This window comes from Ictidomys tridecemlineatus, chromosome 10, assembly GCF_052094955.1.
Source record: "Ictidomys tridecemlineatus isolate mIctTri1 chromosome 10, mIctTri1.hap1, whole genome shotgun sequence".
NCBI classification, from domain to species: Eukaryota; Metazoa; Chordata; class Mammalia; order Rodentia; family Sciuridae; genus Ictidomys; species Ictidomys tridecemlineatus.
In genome coordinates this window covers 130867076-130887157 of record NC_135486.1, presented here as the reverse complement: position 1 = coordinate 130887157, position 20082 = coordinate 130867076, and the positions used below count along the sequence as shown (strand labels likewise).

General features: G+C 43.4%; 1 protein-coding gene across 1 annotated transcript in view; it reads right to left on the bottom strand.

Annotated features, from left to right (window-relative positions):
- Positions 1-2322: 2322 nt before the first annotated feature.
- Dnah3 (dynein axonemal heavy chain 3) overlaps positions 2323-20082 on the bottom strand; it is a 158467-nt gene continuing 140707 nt past the window's right edge. Inside the window, exons 54-62 of the mRNA XM_078024272.1 lie at positions 18464-18689; positions 15331-15575; positions 13639-13755; positions 10350-10504; positions 9413-9580; positions 7667-7809; positions 4853-5057; positions 3952-4089; positions 2323-2743 (exon numbers count right to left, since the gene is read on the bottom strand). Of these exons, the coding sequence (XP_077880398.1) occupies positions 2390-2743; positions 3952-4089; positions 4853-5057; positions 7667-7809; positions 9413-9580; positions 10350-10504; positions 13639-13755; positions 15331-15575; positions 18464-18689 (1751 nt within the window). The 3' untranslated portion in view covers positions 2323-2389. The remainder of the gene's footprint in view (positions 2744-3951; positions 4090-4852; positions 5058-7666; positions 7810-9412; positions 9581-10349; positions 10505-13638; positions 13756-15330; positions 15576-18463; positions 18690-20082) is intronic.

The window sequence follows — 20082 nt, the reverse complement described above, 5'->3', positions numbered from 1 at the left end:
CTATAAAAATCCCCATCTTCAGTCTTTTAAAAAAGTACAACCTAGGGCTGGGGTTGTGGCTCAGCAGTAGAGTGCACGCCTAGCTCATGCAAGGTCCTGGGTTCAATCCTCAGCACCACATAAAAATAAATAAGATATTGTGTCCAACTACACCTAAAAAATAAATATATATATTTAAAAGTACAACCTAGGGGCTGGAGATGTGGCTCAAGCAGTGGCGCGCTTGCCTGCCATGCGTGTGGCCCGGGTTCGATCCTCAGCACCACATACAAACAGAGATGCTGTGTCCGCTGAATACTAAAAAATATAAATATTAAAAAATTTCTCTCTCTCTCTCTCTAAAAAAAAAAATAAAAAATAAAAGTACAACCTACCTTCCTGCATCCCCTCCTTTAATGTAATTTTCTTCCATCATTGAGATGGACTGAACATAACCAGCTACTCAGCAGCTAGGTTTTCAAGAGCAAGGTCTAGCTTGGTGGCCAGGTTTGTCTGATGTCATCTAGACATCAGGGCCTGCTGCTTCCCCCAGAGCTGACTTCTGGCCATCTCTGGCCTAGGACTGCAGCCTCTAACTCACCATGGTTTCTGAAGAGCATATTGCTTTTTCCCAGGAGGAGACCTTATTACCACACTGGCCCAAATTAAAAATGACCTCAAATTTAGGGCAATCTTTGTTTTCAAAGTGGAGGAAAGATTTTTTTTTTTAAATTACAAAAATTTCATCCATAACAAAAAACATTTTGTCCCTTGACCCCTGAAGAATGAGAGTCTCTGCCTCCCTCAGCTTTTTGTTGCTGGAGCTGGAACTGGATAACTGTAATTAAAATTCCGTTGTGCTCTTAGCAACCCCCTCTCTGACAGTTCTTTTACAGATGGCAATGTGACTTACCTACCAGTCCCAGATTCTGGGATGTGGGATCCTGACCATCTTTCCATCTCACGTGTCTGACCAGGCTACTTGGGATGGTACAGCGATTCCAGCTATCTGTGCACTCTGATTTTTCCCCTCACTGTAAAAAGTCAGGTTTCTTCAGAAAAAAAATAGCTATTAAGTTACCTACTGCAAAAGCTAGACCCTAGCTCTTCTTCATGGTTTCTACTTCCTCAGTGGCAAGATATGGAGAACAAGGGTGTGCTTAATCTCTTGGGTCACCAGGATGATCTGCTGATCTCAGAAGTCAGATTCCTCAATCAGAATTTGGTGCCATAAAGAAACTAAAATGGAAGTTTTCTGAAATATGTTTATTGGTTCTCAGAAACTTCCCGCATTCAGAAAAAAAAAAAAATTGAAGACCCTGAGTCAGGACATTTATTTTAGTGAAGAGGATCCTGGCCAGATACATTAAGACTCAAATAGCTGTATGTCTGTTCAGCTGTGAAGTGACCAATAGAATACCCTGAAAGAAGCCACTTAGAACCAAAGAGCCACATGAAAGGGTTAGTGAAGACTCACTACATCAAGAATTCAATCTTTTATCTCCCTCAGGATTCCCTTCCAGCTGGCCTTGGGGAGAAACAAGTGATTGAAATTTCTTGGCAGTGTTGTGTAGTTGGAGCTAGACATCTCTTCCAGGAGTCTGTATCAACACAACCAAGTGCTTAGGGAGGTAGCATGTGGCAAATGCATGGGTTCAAGAACCAGACAAACCTCGACTAGAAACCTGGTCTGCAAGTATGAAAAACCTGGATGATCTCAAGCAACTTACTAAACTCCCCTGAACCTCCAGAGGGAGAGTCAGTCATGCCCAGCCTACAGGATCAAGTCTGAGGCCTGGGCACAAATCTTGGTACCCAGTAGGTGTGCAACAAATATGGTTCTCTCATCTCTCCTTTCTTCCTGAAGCTTTAGTTCATCTGCATGGGCTAGTCGGGAAGCAGCTGGGTCCTAGTTCTACCACTGACTGTGGAACTCTGTCTATAAAATAGATAATAGCCACCACCTAAGATCATTGCAGGATATTTGCATTTTAAATCTATCAAGAGCCTTAGTAAATAAGAGTATTTCAAGCCCCTAAGGGGCATTGATGGTAGTAGCCCTGTAGATAGACTAGGACAGAAGTGATTGAAATAAAAAATAATTATGAGAGAACTTAAGTCATATGACCAAAAGTCTAGGTAGAAGAATTCCACTGCCTGTGTTTTAATTCTACTTTAGTGGCTCTGATCTGGGGGACACCACCTACCTTTTCCATATCATGGTTTCTGTGGCCATAAAGTAAGCCCTACCATATAGGGCTGCTGTGAAATATCTGGCTCAGCTCTGTGATCATTGTTATCACCACCACCACCACCACGATCATCATCATCATCTAATGTCTCTCAAGAATAAAATGGCTTTTAGTAGAGAATAAAATGGCTTTTACTTTGTGCTTTGAGATAAATGCCATCAGTTATCCAGCTGACACAGCGAGGCTACCCCTCGGTTTATCCAGTGCTTCTGGGGCATGTCTGTTGGGAGCTCAATGGAGAGGACGTAGTTGGTGGAGTGGCCCGTGGTGGAGAGGGTACCTCTCCGAGCACTTGTTTTGTAGACTGGACACACGTAAATGTTCTGATGCAGAAATGTTGAACTCTCCCCTGGTTTTAGCCAAATGATGGGCAATGGGTCATAAAGGATTTTGGGGAAAGACTCTGCAATCTGCATCTCTATCCTGTCCCAACGGGCACCTTCTAAGTAAAGTCCTTTTATGTAGGCCCCATCTTCTGGGCTCCTCTCCATGGTTGTTTCTTGTGCCATTACCTGGAAGAGTGGAAAGCTGTAAGTTCCATAACCTGCCATTTTCCTATGTGAGGTAGCAATAAGAACAACCTGGCTGTAATCCCTGCATCTGCCAGGAAGCACACTGAAGGACAACAGGGCTTCTGTGATACTTCTGCCAGCCTTATGGGAGCCAGGTCTGATCCTGGTTAGGCTTGCTGTCCTTGTATATTCTAAGCATAGAGAATGTGCTCAAGGAGGAGTCAGAAGGCCACATTAACTGTAGCTTAGTAACCTTCCACAATCCTTTCCCTTTTTGGACATGGATCTACGAAGTGAAGGGTTAGCATCTGACTCAGAGGCAGGCTGATAAAACAGTTCTGGGATGGGGGTGGATAAATGAATTCATAGTTTTTTTGTCAGTTTTTGTGGTGTACAGACTCCCACCATGGTTGGCTTCAGGCTACCAACTAAGCTGGCTCACAGAATCCCTGAGAATGTAGTAACTGGCTCTGGTAAGTTAGTATGAATGAGCTCCAACATACCACTGTTTAGATGAAGAAGTGGTAAACTCAAATTCCTTCAGGTAAACAGAAAATGGTCCAAGTATAGGATAATAGGGAGTGGTGGGGATTACAGTGAACCAGAGAACACAAGCTCCATTTAATATTCTAATTTTTTTCATTATGAATGGAATGTTTTCCCCCACTTTTTTTTTTTTTTTTTTTTTTTTGGTACTGGGGATTGAAGCCAGGACCACTCAACCATTGAGCTACATACAGTCCCAGCCTTTGAGACAGTGTCTTGCTAAGTTGATGATGCTGGCCTTACACTTGTGATCCTCCTGCATCAGCCTCCCAATTTGCTGAGATTACAGGCCTGCACCACCAAGCCTGGCTTTTTTTCCCCATTTCTAAGGAAGAAAACAGGGTATTAACATTTCTCCAAATAAAGAGTCCACCATGTTGAACAGGCTGCATGGAAGGATGCTTTCATATTTCCTGGCACCATGGTGACAGAAGTTTTCTCAGAAAAGATTCTTTTTTATACACACAGAGACAAAGCCCTGGGAGTCCCCCATTTCGTAGAGAATAGCTTTTGGAGTTACTGTAAGTCATGCTAAGCATTTCATTTGCATCTCAGAGGCATTTGGGCCTTAACACGCCCAATGTTTGGATTTACAAAGAAATTAGGCAATGTTGCTTTCTCTGGCTGGTCGCTTGAGAGGTCCTCACCCAGAGTGCCCTTACCTCAAACTCAAATCCAATGTGGTCAATGGGGATGGTGTATTTCCGGGCATAATTCTGAGAAACACCAGTCAAAAAAGACTGTGTGAAGTAGAATCCAGAAATCCAAAAGACCACAGGGGGCCCCTTGTCAATCCATTCCTGTAAAATCAACAACACATCAAAGATAGTTCCAAGGCAGAGAACAGCAAATGAGTCCCACAAAGAAATATTCTAATTCTCATTTTCCTTAAATTGTCGGTCCTCGGTTTAATTTATATTTTCTCACTTTTGAAATGAAGATACAAAGAAATATGTTGGAAACATATGTTTGTTTGTTTCTTTTTTTTTAAAGAAAAGCACAGGTGCAAGCTGCTGTTAGGGACACAATACAGAGTGATGGGGAGCTTAGCGGGGGGGGGGGGGGGGGGGGGGGGGGGTATTTGTCTTGTCTGACTAAGCAAAAGTCGCTCAGCTCCTGTGACAGTTGCCAGGTATGAACACAGGCACGTTGTTTCAGGTCTTCTGTGTTTTGTAGGACAAACATCTATACTTTTTTTTCTAGCAGTGGAATCTGAACTCAGAGTCTCTCATATGCTACCACAGAGCTACACCCTGCAGCCCCTACGTTTCAGTTCTTATGTGAAAAAATCCAAGTTCACATGCTAACTCAAAAATTTTAAATGACCAGGTAGCCAAAACAAGTGTATCCATTAGCTAAATCTGTCCCATGAGCCACCAGTTGATGATATTTATTCTAGTCCCTGTTCCTGCTTCCAGATCTGGAAAGAACATTTCTGGATGCTCAGCCTGGGGTATTGCATGGCTGCCTGCCCTACTCCCCTACCTCTGAGCTGCTATTTCAGAATGTCCTGTCCACCTGAACAAGCATGCCAGGTACCCAGTTACTCTGACTCCCAGGTACCTGAAAGAAGGCCAGGCGGGCCAGCAAGTCAGCCACGTAGCCCCCCAAGGGCTTCAGTGATGGGTAGGACTTGGCAGCCCACATGGCTGGCACTTTACCCACGAGCATGCTATTAAATACTTCCTCCAGCTCCGAGGACATCAGGACCTGCCCTTTGATGGCTCGGCCAAGATCAATGAGGCTTCTGCGAACCACTTTGGTCAGTCTGTAAGAACAAAAGATATGGTTGAGCCTGGGTTTCCAGTGGTCCCATTCTAGCCAACTTCACTAATTCCAGCCTTCTTGCCTTTAAAAAGTCAATGAACATACAATCCTTAATTGATGGAAAAAAATAGACCTCCCATGACCTCACCACCTAAAGATAACTTCGATATACATCTTTTAAGATTTTTTTGTATATAATCACAAATCATTTTTAATGGGTTCCTCCCATATCACCTTGTTTTTTTGCGGGGGGGGGGGGGCTACTGGGGATTGAACTCAGGGGTACTCAACCATTGAGCCCCATCCCCAGCCCTATTTTGTATTTTATTTAGAGACAGGGTCTTATTGAGTTGCTTAGGGCCTCACTTTTTGCTGGGCCTGGCTTTGAACTTGAGATCTTCCTGTCTCTGCCTCCTGAGCTGCTGGGATTACAGGCATGCACCACTGTGTCCAGCCTCATATCACCTTTTTGTAATCTTAGAGAAATCTTTTCAATTCAGTAAAATAAGAGACCTAAATTGTCCTTTCTTTTGACTACAAAGTGTTCCATTTTATTTATTCCCCTATCATTATTATTTCTAGACCATTGTAAACAACATTGCAAGGAAAATCCCTGCATATCCATCTTTGTGCAAAATTCTAATTATTTTCTTAGTAAAAGAATTTTGGGGTCAAAGGGTACATGCAATTTCAGGGCTTTAGATCCTCAGTGCCAACGTCATTTTCTTTATAGATTATGAGGTACACACTTGAGAAAAAGCAAGTGAAGGGCAATCTGCAAACACCAAATCACCTGCCTCTCTTTCTGGTCTCTGTGTTCTGAGGCTCAGCCCAACCCACTGAAAATTCAGCTGAGGATGCCAAAGAATCCACCACTGGAAGGTACCTGTCCTGTTCAAAGATTCATCCAATCTCAACCCAATGGGCAAAAGAATGATCAAATGTCAAAAAGGGCCTTTTGGCTGTGCGGCCTCTGAGCATTATGTTAGGAGGAATCAAAGGTTCAGACACTTGGTGCTTGGGTAGGCTGAGGGGTCAAGGAGCACAACTACCACCTGATGGGTCACACCACGGATCACTGTATCCTTCAAGGCCTATTCTAATAACTGTGAACTCTGCCAGTTTAGAAGTTTTAGTGCTTAAGAACACTTGTGCCAGAAGACAAGATAATGGCCCCCTGGGCTGGAAGCGGATCTGTCACCTCATAGTTTAGATTTCCCATGCCACTGGGAGAGCAGGCAAAAACAGGTAGTGAGGTGGGATGGTAGAGTATTGCTGAAGGTGAAGACTGCTGTGACCCTGTCCTCTTGCACACAATGGCCAGTGGTAAAGTCTGGTGATGGCCCCTGCAATCACCAAGAACCAGCTCCCGTGGCCTTAGGGGAGAATGGGTAGTTGCAGAGGAGGGAAGCCATCAGACCTGATTGGGCCAACGAAGACTGCAGCCTACTGTGCCTGAGCATGTGACTCACAGCAGAAGTGCTGAGCATATTCCTCCTGGGTATATATCCCATACCTTGCTTGGTCCCCCCCTATGTGGCCAACTGCCTATTGACTCTAGAGACTAACCCTAAGATTACAGAACCAGGAAGTTCTCAGATGACATTTCTGCAGGACCCTAGTCCTCTAGAGCCAAGGCTGTCTCTAAAACTGAGCTATGGCCCTGTGAGGCAAAATGGAGATAGCAACACAGAGTATGGAACAAGAAGGACCTTGGAGGTACAGGTGATGAGTTTTAGCCCACATAGTTCTGAGTTGGTTGAGACTTATATCAAACACTGGCATGTCTGGGCCTCAGTTTCCTTTTCTGGCCTACATGGTCATAACCCTTTTGCTTTGAATGTTTAGAAGTCAAATTGAGATGACTCACTGGGATTTGTACTAGAGTAGCTAGAAGAAAAATGAGATGGGACTAGAAAAGTACAGAGACCCTTGGCCTCATGGCTAGCCCATAATACCCCAACTTTGTAGAAGAGGCAATTGGATTTTACTTACCCTGATTTTGCAATATTGGTTGAGTGCACTGGCTCTGAAATCAGACAACCTGGGTTCAAATTCAGTTCTGACATGGAATGCCTGTGTGATCTTGGGTAAGCTACTTAACCCTTTTGAATTTCAATCTTACGTTACAATGGCCATTAGTAAAGAAGGGCTCCAGTGACCTTATGGGAGACTGAGTAGTAGAGGAGGGTGACCATCATTGTCAGAATGCACAAGTGAGGGCTACAGACTATCATGCCAAGGTGCATTTTCTCATCTGTAAAATACTGGTACAGGATTAGTAACTGCACATTCCAAAGATTGTGTGTGACTTGAATCTTGGAACCATGTCAGGCACCAGGGACTCAAAAACATAGCTCTGATGATTGCTTTTACTATTAGCCTGTGCTTGGTTTCAGTTTGAACTTGACTATAGATGTCACATGAATGAGTGGGAGAGAATAAATGGGAGTGATTTAACCCTAGGCCAAAGCACACTGGGGATGGTCCTATGGGTGGGGCAACCATGTTTATATAGCAGCCCCTTATTGAGTGTCAATCTCAGCTGCTGCTCATTAGATCCTACTTCATGCTCCAACTCCCAGGATCCGACAAGACCCTCTGACCCACCTGTTGAATCTGATGAGCTCCTGCCTCAGGACAGTGTTCATGGATTCCTCATAGACCACAGGGTACAACTTCACCACCTCTTCCAGGTCAAAGTCTTTGGGAAGCTTGGAGAGTATGTCCTGGGCCAGTTCCTCAACCACTTCCTTAAAGTGCAGAGAACAGAGGTGTGGATAAGAAATAAGATCTGCTGACTGTGGCTTTATCAGCTTAAAATTGACATAATAAGCATTTTTTCCTTTTTAAATATATTCTATCCAACCTTCCTGGAAACTCCCCTTTAGAAACCAATTCTGCCTTTGGGGGTAAGGTGGGCACTCATTATCCCATTAGACTCAAATGATACACACCACGCCTTTGCCTAAAAAGTGAAAATGCTGAACCATGAGCTGTTTGTTCTCATACCTCGAGTAAGGGCCTGAGGACCAGGCAGGGAATTCCTGCTCAGCCAGGTCACCTCCCACAACAATGAAACTCAAAAAACACCCTCGTCTTCAAGGTCACCCCTGGGTGAGAATTTCCCACAGCACTCTCAGCCAGCTCCTAAGGACCAGCTGGTGCAGATGGACTGTTTCTCAATCCCAGTGACACTTGGGAAGGCAGAAAGTCATTACTCAGCATTGAGAAACAAAAGCCCAGGGCTTAGCCAAGTAGGGAAGGGGAGAGGCTTGGAAGACCAAAGAGAAGTTAAAGCCTGGATGTGGAAGAGCTGCAGTTCTGCCTTCCCCTGGGTCTGGGAGGCTGGAATGTGACTTCTTTCCCTCTTCTTACTACAGGGACTCACCACCTCTGTGTTGGGCCACATCAACAAGGCTGGTTTGCCCTCATGCCAATGACCACTTATGGCACCACAAACCCCATCACAAAACCCAATGAGTGAGGTTCCCAGCTGAGAGGGGCTGAACATGTGGCAGTTTGGAAGGCAGAGAAGGGAAGGGCAGAGTGGGAGAGAAAGAGAATGGAGGTGGCTCCAGTTCTGGACCTGGTTCTGTCTCTGATTTTACAAAGGACCTGGAGCCGGACACTTCCTCTCTCAGGGTTCACTTACAGAGTGGGTGAGTACTTCACAAAGTACCCAGAATGATTTTAGGTGTGTCCACGACATTAAATAATGTTGAATTACATGATTATAAAAATCACTCCCTTTTCAAATTTTAATCATCTTTCCCTTTTCATTTCTCTCAAGTAGAAAGCCTTGGATTGGTGCTAATTTAGCAATTCAGGAACTCTTGCTCATCTTCCCTGTTTTAACTAGAAGTCAGAAAGGGCTCAGCTCCAGGGCTTTGGGCATCCATAGCATCTGGGAAGAACTTAACTGTCGAGCTTCCATACCTACCTTCCTCCCTTTCCCCTTCCCCCGCCCCTTCTCTTCTTCTCTTCCTCCTCCTCTTCTCTCCTCTCCCTTCCTTCCAGGTGGATCATAACTTTAAAGAAATTGTACTAGGTTTCTACTCATGGTTCTGATGTACAGTTTTTCAAATAAATGTTTTTAAGCAAAAGAAAATTAGGTTTAAAATATTACATAAACTGTGGATAGGTGATACATAGATACAGAAAAAAATCATGAAGGTTATATAGGAATAGTTGACGTTTTGGAAAACCTGATCCTCTTTCAGCTCTGTATTTAAGGATCCTCCACAGTAAGAGCAGAGCACACCCCCTCCCTCAGGGGTCTGCCAGGTCCCTCTTTTTGTGTCTTCTTGGTCAACAGCCTGGGAGACTGAATCACGTCTCCTCCTGAGCAGTTACCTGAGGGGACTTTCCACTCCCTCCTGACTGTCTAGGGAGGGTCAACAGCACCCCTTGAAAGAGCTGATTGGTTTCCTGATTGTCCTTGGTGATGTCCGCATTATCATGGAGGCCAAATACTTCTGGGTAGGCTGTGATGGGGAGGGTCCTGATATAGTTGATGTAGGACTGGAAAAGAAATCTCAAGTTGACAAAAACACAGTCTCATGAATGACTCAGGGCTTGGCTGGGCCAACTGGAACAGGAGTCTCACTGTGTCAGGAATTTGCCCCCAAACCCAAGGCTGGGGAAATACATCGTAAGCTCTTCTTCATACAGTTTTCTGGTACAAGTATGAAAGCACATGGGCAAAGAAGAGCTTCCCTCCAAACCCCAAATTCCTCTCTGTTCCCCATGTAGTCCCGATTTTAAAGTTATAGAGCACAGGCTTCAGAGCCTAGCTGTAGCTCACACTAACTGTGCAACTGTAGTCCATTATCTGAATCCCAAATTTCCTTATTTGTAAATGGGAAGACAAATGGTTACAAAGGAAGGCAGCTTGGGCATATGACAGGCAATTGATAGAAGTACTCCTCTTCATCCTTCATCCAGGTATCTTGTTCTCATCTTACCTATTTCATTCTCCTGTCCCCACTCTTTACCACCTTCTGAACCTTGTTTATAAGCAGCAATTAACAGCAGGTTCACAACCAAAGATTCATCTTCTCATCCTTCTCTTCCCCTCACCAAAGTATGGCAGATGGATGCCATACTTTGAAGGACCTTGTCTACCAAATACCTAGCATTTGTTAAACAGTGACAATATCTTTCTTGAAAGCATCTGGAATATTGGAAACAGCTTATGATCCAAGTAAGGAAGCCCAAGGCCACCGCTGTTGCCTGGTCATAATATAGAGACTACTGAGTCCCTCTGGGGAAAGAGGTGGGTCATTCTTACCTGGTAAGGGCCATGGGGAGGGATGTAGTAAGTCTTTCCAGGAGCAAGGAAATAATGGTCCTCCTCAATTTCCTTACAGTAGAACGTGGACAGTAGGGACAGCAGGAGACGCCTGTCTTTGTCATCTGTCACTCTACCTCCATAATTACATTCCCCTGGGAAAACCAACAGGTGAAGAAGTTGAGCCCAGGGAAGGTCATCATGAGCTTGGTCATTAAACAGAGGATCTTACTGGCCAAGAAACCCTATTGGAAACAGGGTGGCCCCAAGGACACAGTGCAGCTGATGCCATGTTCAGCTCGGGATGAGAAGGCCATTTTGGTACTATGATTGCTACAAAAACAATATTCTCCATATTAAAAATTTCTTAGAAAATAAGACAAAAATAAAATACAATCAGCAAAAATTCCACCAAAGATAACTATTAATGAGGCATCTTCCAAACTTCCCCCCCACACATATCTGTATACATCTATGTGAAAGGCATTACAAAAATTGGGCTTAGTACAAGGAATTTGGAATGAGACAGTCTACATCTCTAGCACATAACACTAGTTTTCTGTTGGCAAGAAGTAGAGATAAAAAGAATTAGGTGATTCTTTGGAGGGGACATCAAATCCAGTTCACCAACCCCAAGATGCATTTTCTACCTTGCCTAGATACCATAGTGCTGAAGTATGTGGTGTCACCTGGTATTTGGTAGTTGGGGTTAACAAACTAGGTCAAAAGGAGAAGACATGTATATATGTATGCATACAAGGACACCCTGGAGGGTGGGCTCATTCTCAAGTTCAACTGTTTTAGGAAAAGATAGGTTTGCAGATAGGAGAGAGGCTTCAGATTCTCTTGGCCCTGACTTGGAGGGGTGTAGTGTGTAGACAGTGGGGTCTGGGTGGCTAGTTAAGGGAGATGTGAGGGACAGGAGGAAGCCCATACAGAAGCTGTTTTACCTTAAGCCAACTAATCTAGCTGTCTGCAGCTCTGTTGATGTCTCCAGGCCTACAGCAAGGTCAGTTTGAACATGGCAGCTTGTTTCAGTGCTGAGTAGGTTTACAACACACTTGAACTACAGCAACAAAGGGAGAGTGGTTTTCTTCCTGATGAAATCAGTGTGGCAGTGTTCAAGGGTAACCAGAGTTGTGACACGAGGTCCCACCACCTCTTCCTAATTGTGAATTTTCTTCAGGGGACACCCCTGCAGGATCATTTTATGTTTATGAAGGAATGTTCATTACTTTATATCTACATACCTGTCTTCTTTTTGTAGCAAGAGCAAAAGTTCTGAGAGAGGCCAAAATGGACCTTAGATATCTTCTAAATTGTCCCTGTTGCAGGGATGTATACCAGATTAAGAATGGGTGACTTTGGCCCCTCTGACTTGACCACCTTTCTGACTCTGGTTGGTGTTGGTGGAGAACTCTAATGATCACTTACATCTGGTTCTTATTTCTGGGTCCCTAAGAGTAGAGTAGGGCCAAGTGACACATTCTTATACATTTAATTGCCAGTGTGAGCCCTTCAGTGCTATCTCTGTTGAAGTATTTGTCAAGATGGTAGCAATAAAAATCAGTGGAGTATAAATTACCTATAAATAGGTAACTATAATGAGCAGAAACCATTGTCAATTTGCACTGGTCATGTAGAGTGGGCTATAAATGGACCTTTGATGTCTTTGCCTTTGAGCTTTGGGGATTGTTGCCTTAGCCCAAGTGGCCCATCCTGAGTGGCATTATTGGAAGTGGACTACCCTCAAGCTGGCTGGCATAGGCAGGGCAGGTTGGTTTGTACCCTGCATGTGGTCTTCCACTAAGACCGCACTCTAGGACAATAGTGCACTTATTCTATGGTCTGATGGAACTGTTGGTCCATGCCATGCTTTTATGTGGCACAGAATGATGGAAACATGAACAACATTGAAGAAGTTCTTCTATCAAACTAAGATCTGTTCTACTTGTGCCACTTGTGTCACATGGGGGTTTGTTTTAGGGGACACTGTACTGGTTAAGGTCAGCATGGCCTTCTATGACTGAACATAATCTCATATAGGTTTTTCAAACTCGGCACTAGTAGCATGTTGGATTAGTGAGTTCTGTGTTTGTGGGGAGGGCTGTGCTCTGTGTTGCAGAATGTTTAGCAGCATCCCTGGCCACCACCCAGAAGATGCCAGTAGCACCCTCTCTTTAGTTGTGACAATCAAAACATGTCCAGATGCTGCCAAGTGTCCCCGAGAGGAAAAGCTGACTACAGTTCAGAACAACTGCTCTAAAGCCTGTCCCCACTCAACTGTAAAATGGGGTTACTGACGTGACGTTTGTAAGATTGCTGTGAATACTCAAAGTGTGTAAAGTGCGTGTCACTGCTTGGGGAAAAACCAGACAAACTTAACACGTGGACCTGAAGGGGAATTGTGTGTGATCTTGAGATGCCCAAGTCTTCCTATAAAGCTGAATTTTGACGTGTGGCCATAGTATTTCACCTCTATTTTATCTCCTATATCTGGGGTTACATTGCATATTCCTTGAAAGTAGCCACCAACTTTTCTTATGCCTCTGCGTTCTTCTGTATCATATACTAGTATATATTGGGTGCCTAGTAAAAGGTTGCTGAGGCCGAGTAGATTACAAATTACATCTGTAATCCCAGTGCTCATGAGGCTGAGGCAGGAGGATCACTAGTTCAAAGCCAGCCTCAGTGGCAGCCAGATGCTAAATATCTCAGTGAGACCCTGTCTCTAAATAAAATATAAAATCAGGCTGGGGATGTAACTCAGTGGTTGAGTACCCCTGAGCTCAATCCCTGGTACTGATGAATGGCTTTAATACAAGCTATCTAGGAGGGTGCCCATCTCAGGACTCCTCTGCAGGAAAAGCTTTCCTTCTTCCCATTCCCCTTTCTTCAGCTGCTTGTCAAATTCCTGTTCATCCTTTGAAACCCAACTCTTAAAACTTTCAGAAAAATTTCCACGATTACCGCCTCCAGTCCCCTGAGATTTCATCAAATTGGGATGCTTTTCTGCCTTACAAATGTTTTTCTTACAGAACTTATCACTGTATTATCATTAATTTGTTTATAATTTCTACTTTGTAGCTTGTAGATTGGCCATAGAGATTTTTCTGGTTCCTGTTTTTTACTATATCGAGAATGATGACCAACATTAGGAAGAGTTCAATGCTGGTCGAATGAATGAATGAGGGAGGGGTTGAATAAGTCAATGGAGACAGGAGCAAAAGGGAAAGAGGGTAAATATGGTTCTGGAGGTTTACAGCAGCAGAGCCCCTCCCACAAATACCTGTCAGGTAGGTCAGAGCTTCAAATGGCACCTCCTTATAGTCATTGAGAAACATCTGGATCTGCCGCATACTAATCCTGAGGTCAGATTCGTTGAATTCATAAGGAATATTCCAACCTGCAAGAGGCAGAGAAGAATTAGAGGCTTCAGTGCTGAGAGCTCTTAATTTCCACTCAGAGACTGAGCCAGTGGAGTTAAGCATCATTATGGATCAAGAGCCTTTTCGGCCCTATGAATATCCAGCCCTGGGCCAACTATTAGCCTTGACATTTATTGCCAACGTGGGAGCCATTCTGCCAGAGAAAACATCCATTCTAAAATCAATTTCCTTATGGGTCTCCCTCTTTGTTAAGGAAGATGTTAACATCCTGGGATTTGTGGAATGAGAATTATTCAGCCTGGCTGCGGTAATTCACAGAGCTCCAAAAATAACACCAAAGTGTAGCTGAAAGCAGTAGCGATGACTTCACAACAGAATGAAATTGGCTTTGAGATGTCCCTTCCTTGAGCTTCTGGGAGAACTGGATGGTCGACCTTAAAGAAACTGCCACTTGCATTTCCAAGGGTCAATGATAACACCCACTGGGACTAGACAATGACATAAATGTATGCACAGGGCCTGGTGTATGCCAGCAGGGTGTGGTGGGCCCTGTGCCTAACCAAAGAGTTTAATTTCCTTCTAAAAATTCACATTCAAATTAAAACATAACAAGATAATAAAATTCATGTGCTGGCAAACAAAGCACATTGGGGCAATTGGTTCTGAGCCAAACTGTTGCATGGATTTCTAGAGGCCTGGCATGGAAAAGAGGTGGTGGGAGAAGGTAATGGCTGACATGAGATGCAAAGGGAGCTTCCTTCACCCTCCACCCTCCCTAGAAGAGTCATGTGCCATGTGGAGCTAACTGGGGCTGGCCAGAGTGCAGGGGTTGAAGAATAGGAAGTGGATACTCTGAGAAAATCACCATTAGGACAATTTGTCTCCTTATCTAACCCAAAAGGACTGTGGGGAATACCCTGTGGTAGGTCATTTCATGGCTAGTGAATAGAGTCAAAGGCAGGCCATGGATGAGAGAAAGGTAATTCAACTTGAAATTCAACTTGAACACCACGACAAGGGATTTGTATATAGCAGTTTGACAATCTGCTCTAACAAGATTACTTATTACTTGTAAGTTACGCCAAAGGTAGTTTACATTGATAAACACATATATTAATAGTTTTCAGGAAGAATCATAGAGAAATGTCCCTGGTGAATCCCTGTCTCTCATTGTCATGCACATGTAAAGAAAGCTATCTAAAATGTTATAAGTCACCTGGTGACAACTTCCTGGAGAATAGTCGTTGTGCCTAAGATAGACAAACACAAGCCCAAGTGAAGAGCCTACCTCCTGTTATCACATTACTTCAGTAGGTATCGGCTTCTGATTTGGAGCATGACCTTTTCCCTCACATTGACATTAACGCGGTTATTGGATTGCCAGGTTTAGCAAAAATATAGGACACTGAGTTAAATTTTAATTTCAGATAAATAACAAATAAGAAAAGAGTATAAATACATCCAAATTATTGCACGGAAGAGACACGGTTTTTCTGGTCATCTGAGTGCAAAGCTGAACACCACCTGTAAGTACACCTTCATCTGCCTGTGACCCTTCCCCCGGGCAACCCAGATGCACTGCCATGGCTCACCTAGGGGTCCAAAGTTCCTCCTCTCTTGAACGATGGCGTGGAAGAAGCAAAGGCCAAACAACAGCTTTTGCCACATGACTGGCTTGGTACAGCTTTGGAAGAATGTGGGGTCTGAGATGGGGTCATTGAGGTAGGAGCGCAAAAGGTTGGCCCGAAGCCCTTTTGGGGGCTCGTTGGTCATTTTGATCCCATTCTGGAGAATGCTAACTGGAAACTTCTCTGATGGATAGCTGGTTAACCAGAGTCTGGAAAAACAATGGATTCAACTACTGAGAGCAGTACAATAAGTTATACTGAACAAAAGAGCAAACGATAACAGCTGTCATTTATTAGCACCTCTAGATGCCCAGCACATGTGAGAATTTATGTGTGTCCTTTGAACCCCTTCAACCCTCACAGCCACCCAGTGAGAGATATTTACCATCCAATTATCAGTGAGGAAACAGAAGCATGGAGTAGTCAGGTGGTCCTTCAAGGACACACTGCTTAGAAGTAGCTGCTGTGCGCCTGGGGCTCTCTGACCCTGAAGCCTCTGCTCTTAAACCCCTTAATTGGACTTTTTTTTTTTTTTTTTTTTTTTTTGGTACTGGGGATTGAACTCGGGGGCACTTGACCACTGAGCCACATCTCCAGCCCTATTTTGTATTTTATTTAGAGACAGGGTCTCACGGAGTTGCTTATTAGCACCTTGCCTTTGCTGAGGCTGCTTAGAATTCATGATGCTCCTGCCTCAGCCTCCCAAGCTGCTGGGATTACAGGCATGTGCCACCATACCCGGCCTTTACTTGGACTCTTTGAGCATCAGTTTTAGATTAAAGTACTATGCAAGGCACCCTCAAATCTACTCTATTACCTGTTTTTGTGTGGCTTTTTTTTCTTTACTTTTCTTTTTTTGTACCAGGGATTGAACTCAGGGGCACTCTGTCACTGAGCCATATCCTCAGTTCTATTTTGTATTTTATTTAGAGACAGGGTCTCACTGAGTTGCTTAGTGCCTTGCTTTTGCTTAGGCTGGCTTTGAATTTGCGATCCTCCTGCCTCAGCCTCCCCAGCTGCTGGGATTACAGGCTTGCGCCACTTTGCCTGGCTCTATCACCTGTTTTTGTAAATGAAGTTTCACTGGGACATGGCTAAGCCCCTTCACCTACATCTTGTCTATACCTGCTTTTACCCTACAACTTCAGAGATTTATAGTTGCAACAGAGACAATATGGCCTGCAAAGCCTAAATAATTTACTGTTTCACTCTTTAGAGGAAAAGTGTGCTGACCCCAATCAAATAGGAAATGGTATTTAAAGGGGGCCCTGAAACTATGGGAAAGTTTTTTCTTTAAAATGCAATTTTTAAATTTATGTCCACAAAAAGTGAGAATGTATGTAAACATGTTTGGAAGAAAACAGAATTTGTAATTTTTCTACTTGTAGGTTAACATTTGGATACATTGCTCTCCAGGCTTTGATTAATCTGTGTTTTTCCTATCTAAGCTCAAATCACCCATACACCACGGCATCCTGTTTTTCATTTGTTTGTTTGCTAGACAATACAGAGATTGCCAACAGGTGGGTTGCAGATGGGTGGTCTTTAGAGATACAGGTCATAGGCTGAGCAACCATGTGAATGAAGGGAGCTGGGATGTGGTTAGGCTTGGTGGGCAGCTGGCAGTGGTCAAGGCACAGGGCTGGGAGACTAGGGGAGGGGTCCTAAACAATGGTTTAAGTCCCAACTTCAGTCGACAGAGGGGCAATGTCTGGCTCACACCATTTACATTCAACAGTGCTGTAACATAGTTTTGAAGTCGTTTCCCACTTTTCACAAACTAGGGCTTTCTTTTAAAATTTTAGATCTGCAATTTCTTTTTTAAATAATCAGAAAACCTCCTACTACCACAAGAAGCCTGTATTCCTGCATGAGAACAATTAGTATTAAGCAGTAACACCTCAACAAGATTAATTTTTTCTTCATCAAATGTCATCAATAGCCCACGAATCCACACACCATCCCAAACCATATAACATTCATGAAACCAATGGACTTCCCTTCCTTTGGAAACTTTCATGACTGTAGTAAATCAACGGTGGGTTTAATGTGACTTTGTAAACAAGCACCACTTCCCTATTTTCGGGCAGACATGAGCAAAATGAAAGCAACCAGCAAGCGGGGTTGCCTAAAGCAGGGGGTCAGCAAACTTCTCCCTCAGAGGACAGAAGAGTAAATATTTCAGATCTTGTGGTCTCACCCGGTGTCTGTCTCAACTACTCATAGCACAAAAAGCAAACCCAGACACTATATGACTAACTGGGGGTGTTTTTCAATAAGACTTTATTTATGCCCACTGAAATTTGAACTTCACGTAATTTTCATGTGTCATGAAAGATCATTCTTTAGGCTCCCCCCCACACCTGTTTAAAAATTAGATTGCAGGTCATATCAAAAACCGACAGCAGGCTGGTTTTAGCCCACAGGCCATTCCCTAGCCTAGAATCTGGAAAAGAGACTCCCTGAACATTTTGAGTTGGTTCTATTCTTCATCCCATGAATAGAAAAACTGAAGTTCAGACTTGCTGGGCTTTAAAGTTCACAAAAACCAAATCGCTGTTTCCAACGTTGATTAAAATTCCATGAAGCCCCCAAAATAGAGGATAGAGGAATGGCAAATTGTGCCTAGACCACAGGTAGAATGTTTTTTAGATCAATAATATACAAAATAAAATCAGTCTTGATGGCATTTAATCTAACTTCCTAGACACTTCCCGAAATAACTTCTTATAACATACACCTCAGAGTCATTGGCTAACCTCTCAGTATTCCCTAATATCCCCTATTTGCTTTTACAAACGCTGTCCCTTAGGACTGGAATCTCCTTCCTGGAAAACTCCTACTCATCTTTCCAAAACCAGGTAATCATCTGTCCTCCAGACCTTCCCCCGCTGTCTTGGCCCTCTTCTGTGTTCCGTGGTTCTTGATCAACTATTGTATGGTCTCCACATTACTCATCCATGAGTTCTTTCCCTAGACTGAGCTTCTGAGGGGCAGGAATGTGTCTTTCCATCTTTGTATCCCGGGCACCAGTATGCTACCAGGAGTTCGAGGCTGGGTCCCAAAGACAGGCAGGCAGGGGAGCGCATCATCTCACCTGAATCTCACGTGGGTGCTCTCAGGAACAATCACTTCCTCACAGATCTTCTCCAGTGCAGGCATCCAGCTTGTGGCCAGGTGGCAGTTCTGTAAGACCACCCAGGTCCCTTCTTTTATGGCGTTGTTTATCATTTTGGCAGCAATAGGACCTTGGCCTTGGCCAAGGGAGATGGTCTGTGTTTTGGGACCTCCCATGCTAAGGTCATCTGCAAACTTCAGCAGGCCTGAGACCAGGAAGAACAGGGGGTTTGAAAGAGGATAGGCCAGTTAAGCCCATGTTGCCAGTAAGGAAGGGGACATTTAAAAGTTTGCATTCACAAAGAAACTCATTGACTTTTTTTTTTTTTGAGGGTCTCAATACTTTGCCCAGGATGGCCTCCAACCCATGATACTCCTGCCTCAGCTCTCCCACTGGCAAGACTAAGGTGTGTGCCAACACACTTGGCTTTCATTGGTTTCCATTAATTACAAAATAAATATCTCTCTGAAAGAGCTTTAGACAATCTAGTAAGATGGCAAATGAAGGCTTTTGCTCTAAATGTGTACACATTCTTGCAGTAAAAAGTGTACAGACTGAAAAAAAAATCAGGGCTTGAAAGAAAGGGAAATTGTTAGGTGCCAAAAAGGAAGAGGAAACTCAAAACTGGAGGTGTGCATATCACCAAACAAATAGGAACTGTGTTTTTATGAATTTTAGTAGGAAATATAAGAAATTATATAGTGAGATTAAGTCTTTTTCATGACTCTCTTCCCCAAGGGTAGCCTATGTTATTAGATTTGTGAATCCTTCCAGAGATATTTTATGCACATACCATTAAATTATATGGATTACAGAACGTTTGCTTGTTTCACTTAATGATGTATCTTATAGTTCTTTCTCCTATTAGTATATATGTAAAGACCTTATGCTTTTTACTTTTCTGGAATAGCAAGACATCAAATTTAAAAACCACAGAAGAAAGACCTATACACTTGATTAAAGTCTTTATGCTTTATATCTTGAAAAAGTATTTTTGCCATTGGAAAATACCATGTTTTATTTAGCCAATCTAGAGGGTGAAGTTTTGACAGGATGGGAAACTTAAGCTTTGAACTCCTAAGAAATGGGAAGCTGGAACTGAGACGTATGGGTGCACCCCTCAAAGGGCTGTACTTCAAGAAGACCAGAAATTTGTCTACTAACTTATGGAAGTTTGTCACTGATTTGGAGCTTGGGTGAAAAAATATAAGCAACAATTCTCTGGTGAGAAATCAAAACACTGAGTTTAGACCACATGCAGATGAGGGGTATGAATTCACAAAACCTTCTGGTAGAAAATTCTCTAGCTGAGAAATTTTCCATGAAATTGATCCAGAATGTCAACACCCCTGGGGACCCATGTTTGCATAGAGAAAGTTGTCCTGTTGGGACACTCCTAAAACCCAAAGTATTTGAGACTTCTACAAAATAACACAACCTTAATTATTGTGGACTCACTTAAAAAGACACAAACTACAGGAGGAAGTACATTACTAAGAGGGATAGTCAGCACACAGAACAATCAGATTCCATAGATTCTCTGTGATAGGTAAATGGTGTCCCTCCCAAACTTATAAGCTGAAGTTCTAATCCCCAGT